The sequence below is a fragment of the Ostrea edulis genome, chromosome 1, assembly GCF_947568905.1.
Source record: "Ostrea edulis chromosome 1, xbOstEdul1.1, whole genome shotgun sequence".
Classification (NCBI taxonomy): Eukaryota; Metazoa; Mollusca; class Bivalvia; order Ostreida; family Ostreidae; genus Ostrea; species Ostrea edulis.
Window position 1 is genome coordinate 97,472,384 of NC_079164.1, and position 8,576 is coordinate 97,480,959.

Sequence of the window (8,576 nt, forward strand, 5' to 3'; positions counted from 1 at the left end):
CAACATTAATAGTGATACATATTTGGTTTAATAGTCAGTTAACTTATTTGAAGCGAACAGCAGTGTCAACTAAATGCACATTAATTGCTAGAACCGGTCGAAGCTGAAAGTAAATTTCCAAACATGAATTATGAAGGACTGCTCCGAGATTCGGTGAACTTGAGACGTCAGTCCAAATATTCAGACGAGCCGAATCTCAACTGAGATTAGGCAAACACGGACCCCTGGAGTAAGCATCCAATGTCGACCGGTCACACCCATCGTGAGCCCTATATTTTGATCAGGTAAACGGAGTTATCCGTAGTCAAAATCAATGTGCCACGAACGGTATATAGCAATCTGTATGAAATACGTCAGACACCTTTTGACCCAATGATAGGTTGTATTGGCAAACTAGATTGTTATAACGACCATAGAATTTGCGAAATGTTAGAGGGGTCTCAACTTGTTTGTCAGTAACTTGTCTCGATTTAAAAACTGACCACACGCAGAACAAACTCTTGCGTATCGAATCAGTTGAGAGATATAAACTCCACATGCAGGTGATAATGGAATATTGCTACATAAATATGGAAAGTTGACGACGGAGATGCTGAAATCATCCTGTTAGTCATAAAGTTGAGTTATTAATATCTACTTTCAATAAAATATATAAGTATGAAGCAGAAGTGTAGTAAATTAAAAAAAAATATTGATGTATATGTGATAATTTTTTTTTTAAATAACGAAAAAAAAAAAAGCGGACTTTGGTGTTGGATTTTACATATATGATTTAGTATTCGGGGCCAAATAATATAAAACTTCAATATAGCTCCAATACGGATTCAGCGAGTCTTCACATCAACGGCTTTAATTTTACACTGCATTGTAATGTTCCTGTTGTGAAATAGATAGAACATGTCAGACATGTCACGGTGTGGTTGTAAAGGAATTCGTTCTTGTCTGTTATGCGAACAAGAGAAGCATAAACAAAATGAGATAATTAAGGTACGTATACCATTAAATGTGGAGCTATCTTGAGGGCCAGTCTCTACCAATGAATCTTAATTGTTGAAGTCTTCAACAGTACTGTTCAACAGCATTGACACTTCCCCTACAGCGAGATATTCTCGATAACACGCGATTATCCCTCTCTAGTGAAAGTAAATATATTCCGTACAACCGAGAAAAACACCGGTGGAGTACATCTCTTCGTGTTTCACGTGAAAAGAAGAAAAAGTGCTAAAATGTCTGATACTTCTGCAAATATAATATGTTTTACGGCGTGACCGTGTTGGAGGGCGAAGCAAACGAATTTTGGCATTAGTATCTATATTCAAAACAGAACAAAAACAACCCGAAGTTAGCACGAGGACGGAGCTGTATCAAAGCATCCTAATTTTGGATATTTGATCCGCCTATATATTGAATGCGGGAAATATAATGCTGCAGTACATTGTGACGTCATATTCAGTGTCGTAATTTAGCAAATTTACAAACATAGCGTTTGAACCACAACAACAAACATGGCATTAATGGTGGAGTGATTATATATGATCAAGAAAATAAGATTTACATGCTTTTACGAATTTTATGTAACATCTCAGAATGACGTGAACTAAGGTAGAGGAGATTCAAAATGGAGAAATACATGTCCACGTGATAATATTCAAATTGATGCCATTAGTACCAAAATTTTCAAGTTCCATAGGTATGGTTTAATTTTTCATTGTTTTCCTATATTTTCCTTTTAAACATGTATATATGTGTTACCTATAGGGAGAGTTCTGCTCTCACGGCCCTTTGGGCCGTGAGAGGGCTTTGCCCTCTATTAATCAAAACAAAAACACTCACGATGTGTATTGGATTTCAGACTACTTCCCTCTTATGCAGCAACTTTGATATGCAATTTCTTGACTATGTTGTCAATTTCATAGACACAATTTGCATCATGTTGAGTGTGTGTCTCACTTATTCAGCATTGCACGGGATTTGGCATTATTTTCAATAAAGACGCCAAAACACCTGTTTATGGTAATGTTTATTTCTCGCTAAAGAGGGATAATCACGTTTTAGCGAGAATATCTCGCGATAGGGGAAGTGTTCCCAACCTGTTGAACAGGTTGGGAACACTTCTATAGCGAGATATTCTCGCTAAAACGCGATTTAATCCCTCTCTAGCGAGAGTAAATGTATATAAATCGAGAAAAACACCCGTGGAGTACATCTCTTCGTGTTTCACGTGAAAAGTTTGAAGAAGAAGTGCTAAAATGTGTGATACTTCTGCAAATATATTAATCAAAACAAAAACACTCACGATGTGTATTGGATTTCAGACTGCTTCTCTCTTACACATCAACTTTGATAGGCAATTTCTTGACTGTGTTGTCAATTTTATAGAAACAATTTGTGTCATGTTGAGTGTGTGTTGCACTTATTTAGTGTTGCACGGAATTTGCCATTATTTTCAATCAAAACACCTGTTTATGGTAATGTTTACTTTCTTGATAAAGAGGTATAATCACATTTTTAGCGAGAAGATCTCACTATATGGGAAGTGTTCACAACCTGTTAATGTACAAGCACTTAATTTGATCTGATTAAGGCATTAAATTGAATTGAAATACAGAAATGGAGGAAAACTCAAGATAAAGAAAGACACAGACATGACAAAAAGAAACAAACTTGAAATTGATCAACAGGTTCCTCTTGTTGAGAATCATATAGTTTTAAGTCTGTAATAAACAAAGAATTGATAGCAACAGGGGCGGGCTTTGTGGCTCAGACCCCTGTCAAGGCTTCGGTCTGAAACCAGACTCCAAGACCATAAATTGAGAACAGACTTAAGTAAACAAGAGGCTCATGGGCCACATCGCTCACCTGAGTCATCTTGGTCTATATTCAAAGATTTTCTCTATATATTTGTATGTAAAACTTTGATCCCCTATTGTAGCCCCATCCTACCCACAGGGGCCATGATTTGAACAAACTTGAATCTACATAATGTCAGGAAGCTTCCATGTAAATATAAACTCCTCTTGCCCTGTGATTCTTCAGAACAAGATTTCAAATGACTTTTCCAATAAATTTGTATATAAAACTTTGACCCCCCCCCCCCCCCCCCATTGTAGGGGTGGACATTAAGATAAATGTCTAAGGAGCCAAACAGGCTCTTAACATTAAAATTCTAGGAGCTCATATTGAAAATCATGGGCCTGTAATTTAAATGACATAAATTGTAACAAGTTTGTGACAATTTCAATCACAAATGGTCCATCACATATCTTTTTTCTCCAGCGAGCTACATATTTTTGCAGTTAGTTGAAAACTAGCGTACATGTCTATTATTCAGATATGATAGATTTATTTTTGATTCTGAATTTTTCCAGTGTTTCAAAAACATCCACTACTTTTGTGACATCTGCGATAAAGCCTTTGAAGAGAATAAAAGCAAACATCCAAATCACCATGGAAACTATATGGAATTTCCAGGAATCTTTATTCAGAGAGACTTCATTTCACTTGAAGAGGAATCCAACATCTTTGAAAAGATCTATGAAAACCATTTTGTTGAATCTCAATCTGGAAGGCGAAAACAGGTAGTTTTACTTTTTAAAGGGACTCGTTCACATTTTTCGAAAAAAATGTTTTTAATTTTTATGTTAAAAATTAAAACTATAGCTCATTTAATGTTGACAACCAAAATTTGGACCGTCTGAATGCAAGGATAAGGACAATATTTAAGCTTTGATTCTGTGTTATGTAAACAAAGACTCAAATCTTTTTATATAAACAAACAAGCCAGTGAAACATTAATTTTGTAATTTAAAGCATCTTCAATTTGTACAATCACAAATTTTAACTTTTAAATGACACATTTTACCTAAAGTATACTTGTCATAATGAGATTTGATAGGTATAATAAACTTGGATCAATATCCATTTATTTTGAAAACTCCATAATCAATAACACATCTCAATCTTTGATTTCGAAGCAAATTATAAACTCTTTATAATGAGCTTCTGTCATGATGAATAACCTTAATTTTTGTGTGAAACCTTCTAAACATATTAGACTGTAGATTTTGATCATTTGAAATGAAAAACAAAATTTGGAGGAAAATTGTGAATCAGTCACTTTAACTCACCTATTTCAGATTAGACAAATCTGATAAAATTTTGTCCATTGTCTGCCACATGTTTGTTTGCTTTCTTCTCATGACCAAATCGGTTTTCTCTGAACTAGTTACAAAGCATCCTTTTGTACATATGTAAGTGGTAGTTAAGTTTATCAACAAACTTGAATCTGCACTATGTTAGGAAGCTTTCATGTAAATTTGAACTTTTCTGGCCCAGTGGTTCTTGACAAGAAGATTTTTAAATAAACTCACTCTATTTTTGCATTTTCATGATTTTCTGTTACCCATCATGTGAACAAACTTGAATCCCCTTCACCCAAGGATGCTTTTTGCCATGTTTGGTTGAAATTGGCTCTGGTTAGATGTAAAAGAACTAAAAAATGTGAATAGTTTACATACAAACAATGGACAACGAGTGATCAGAATAGCTCACAAGTTTTTTTGTGCCTCCCGCAACTGTGATAAGTCCTAGATATTTGACCCAAATTTCAAAATAGTTCGTGATAGGCATTCCTTGTTACAAAACATTTTGTCGATATCAAGTTTCTAACTTCATGATGTTGATCTTGGAGTTTGACATACTTTTAAAAAAACCTAACCTATTAAATACCTTCTTAAATCAACATCAAAACGTAGGACTTTTCAACACTTTACACAACCATTCCTAATGATAAATTACAGATTATACTTTTTTTTACACCATAGACAGTTGCTTCTTCAACAAAAATGGAAAACGCAAATATTCATATCTAGTGATCAGTCACCCAAAAAATTACTTTGTTAAACATCACTCTGATTCCATGCACAAGCACTCTGAAGTTGAAATAAAAAAAATATGGTGGAGTTCTTCAATGACAATGTCTTCATGGTCTTTGGTGATCAGGTCTTCCAACTGTCTGTTGGAATTCTCATGGGCACGAATTGTGCTCCTTTGTTAGCTGACCTGTTTCTACATTCCTTAGTCTATGAAGCAGAATTTTTTCAAAAACTTCTATGTGAGAAGAATAAATCTCTTGTTGCCAGTGGCCTTCAATCCGACATTTAGATATATCAACGTTTTATCTATTAACAATAATAATTTTCATTCATATGTCGATTGATATATCCCAGTGAACTCAAAATAAAAGACACCACAGTCGTCCACTTCTGCTTCATACTTACAAACTGACAACTCAACTTTATGACAAACGGGATGATTTCAGCTTCTCCATCATCAACTTTCCATATTTATGTAGCAATATTCCATTATCACCTGCTTGTGGTGTTTATATCTCTCAACTGATTCGATACGCAAGAGCTTGTTCTGCGCATGGTCAGTTTTTAAATCGAGGCATGCTACTGACAAACAAGTTGATAGTGCAGGGGTTTCAACAGTCTTGTTTGAAGTTAGCAGTTCGCAAATTCTATGGTCGTTGTAACGATCTAGTTTGCCAATACAACCGATCATAAGGTTAAATGCTGTCTGATGTGTTTCGTATTGATTGGTAGGCCGTTCTTGGCACACTGATTTTGACTACAGATAACTCTATTTACCTGATCAAGATATAGGGCTCACAGCAGGTGTGACCGATCAACAGGGGATGCTTACTCCTCTTAGGCACCTGATCCTCTGGTGTGTCCAGGGGTCTGTGTTTGCCCAGCTTTCTATTTTGTATTACTTATGGGAGTTATGAGAGTGATCACTGTTCGTAATCTTAACCTTTCTTTTAAACTATTTCAGGTAGGACTGTCATATTTTGTATATAGTTTCTTTATGGCAAGCCCTTACATTTCATATCATGATCTATGACCTTGGCCTAGAACAGCAAGGTCATATTGCAGGACTCTGGATGCTACCCATCACATTTTACAATTTTTCAGAAAAAACTGGGACAGAAATTATGGGCCTCATGTTTTTTGAGAGACCCTCGAATTCATAAACAGCCACTTGTTAGTTAACTTACAGAGATAAAATACTCTTAGGTGTTTAATATATTGAAGATTTTAGCTGGAAAATTGTTTTCTTCTCTCAATTTGATGACAGATATACATTATTTCATTTCAGGATTATGGTCCAAAAGTGAATTTCAAACGAAAGAAAGTGAAGCCAGATGTTTTCACAGGACTACCAAAATTTAGTGAATTTATTTATCAGAGAATGAAATCACTGGAAATTTTAGAAGACTTTGAACCTGTAGAACAGTGCAACCTTGAGTATGTCCCAGAAAGGGGGTCTTCTATTGATCCACATTTTGATGACTTCTGGTTGTGGGGAGAGAGGCTGGTGACCTTGAACTTGGGATCAGACTCGGCACTTTGTATGACATCATCAGACTACCCCAATACAAGTGTTCATGTGCCCCTGTTTCGTAGATCTTTGACTGTGGTGTATGGCCCCGCCCGACATGCATGGATGCACGGAATTCACAGATGTGACATCACAGACAGAAGACTTGCTATTACTTATAGAGAATTGTCAGCAGAATTTCAACCTGGGGGTGAGAAAGAAAAGGTTGGGAAGTCATTGCTGGACATTGCTATGACATTTGAAGGTGTCCCCATCGCTTCTTTGAAACCATAACATTTACCAAGTTAAGGGGGTGTAACTTATGAGATACAAAGTGTTTGAGAAAATGTTTATAAAAATGTGTGTGATGCACAGATAAAATATATAACTACATGTATCTGCATTTTGTTAATTCATTAAATTGTTTAGGAAAAGAACACCACAATATTTTGATTGGAGGGGGGTGGGGGGGGGGGGGGGGTCTTTTAATCCCCAAGTATCTCAATCTGATAAAATCAGATCAGAGCCACTCTTTGCTTCAATTGAAAAGTGATGAATTATTTGATCTATAAAGAATCTGATTGCATTTGTCTATTCTTATCATAAACTTGTTAGTAAACATAAATTCTTGAAACTGACAATTGATTAGGATAGCCTACAAAGATTGAAAACAGTAGCTCAGTTTATAGATGTTTACATTACAAATGGGTCTATGTAAACACGAGTGTGTGTAAACATAAATGTGTGTAAACACGGGTGTAGGTAAACATGGGTGTGTGTAAACACGGGTGTAGGTATTAAAACACGGGTGTGTGTAAACATGGGTGTATGTAAAGGTGGGCGGTAAATTTAGTACTGCCGACTCCTGATGGTCCCGGATTGCGATGTTTTATAGATAATTAAAACCGGCGAACAGAATTACTTCATACTTCCCGGGAACAATCTTTATGTCCAAATTGATTCACACAATTAAAAAACCCCAATGATAATAAGTACAAATTCTTAAACTTGAAATGTCGCCTACTCAAAAGCGGTAAATCTATAGTACAGTGTTATAAATACAAAAACCGAAAACGGACACTGATACGGGTACGGTTATCAAACATAGAGATATAACACAATATGATCCAAAGAAAAATACCATTAAAATGGAAACAAATTACTTTCAAAAATTAATAAAAATTTACCATTATTGGGCACTCTTTGTGTTTCTAAATTATGCAGAACTCTTAGGCACGTAAATTATGTGTTTTCCCCGATTCTACGACGTGGACGTAGTTCTATCGCAGATCCCTCATTACAAATTAAATTTAATTTGATGAATTTTAATTACACATCTATTACTAATTGTCTTGAAGAAATATTCTATTTTACATATTGCCCGATTTGTTGTGGCTTTTTAGTCAAACGTACCAAATCATGTGTTCTGTTTTGGTTCAATGTACGTTTATTTATCGCAAAAAATAATTCTATTTAAGAATGAAAATAAAAGATACGGTATTTAATCTTTTTTATATAATAATAGAAAATATTCAAAATGTATGTGATTTTGTTGATATATGATTTTTAACAATGTTTTGATTATTTGATTAACAGTTAATTATATAGCAAATTCTGAGCTTTAATATGTGTAAATTTTAATCATTAGAAAATCAAGATAAATTGATTTCTTTTTGTATATGTAAAATTGGTCTTTCAAAATTCTTATTAGATATTGTTTTGCTGGGGAAGAAAGAAAATTCAAACCCGATTTTAGAAAATATAATAAAAATATTTGATATTAGATGCAAATATATAATATTTTTTAAAAAATTGTTAGCAATATATTTTCTCTTAAATAATAGAACATCCCCTTGGAATTTCGAAATGTCATTTTTTTTTTGATTTGCACCCATTAACACCCCCTCGGGAAATTTTAATTCACACCTAGGATTTGTAATTTGCTATGTACTGGTTTTCACTTTCATCCGAAGTGGAAAATTGGTTATAAATGACCACTTTTGAGTAGGCGACATTTCAAGTTTAAGAATTTATCTATATTATTAGGGTTTTTTTTTTATTGTGTGGATCAATTTGGACATGAAGATTGTTCCCGAGAAGAATGAAGTTATTCTGTTGCCCGGTTTTGATATTATCTATAAATCATGGTGATAATCATCGATCGCAATCCAGGACCATCGGGAGTCGGCAGT

At 34.7% G+C, this 8,576-nt stretch overlaps 1 protein-coding gene across 1 annotated transcript; it reads left to right on the forward strand.

The window, feature by feature from the left end:
• Positions 1-856: 856 nt before the first annotated feature.
• On the forward strand, positions 857-6,779 carry LOC125671966 (alpha-ketoglutarate-dependent dioxygenase alkB homolog 4-like). Its single transcript, XM_048907981.2, has 3 exons — positions 857-987; positions 3,369-3,578; positions 6,163-6,779. Exons 1-3 carry the CDS (start codon positions 898-900, stop codon positions 6,676-6,678), a joined length of 816 nt encoding a protein of 271 aa, XP_048763938.2. The 5' UTR covers positions 857-897; the 3' UTR covers positions 6,679-6,779.
• The last annotated feature ends 1,797 nt before the right edge of the window (positions 6,780-8,576 follow it).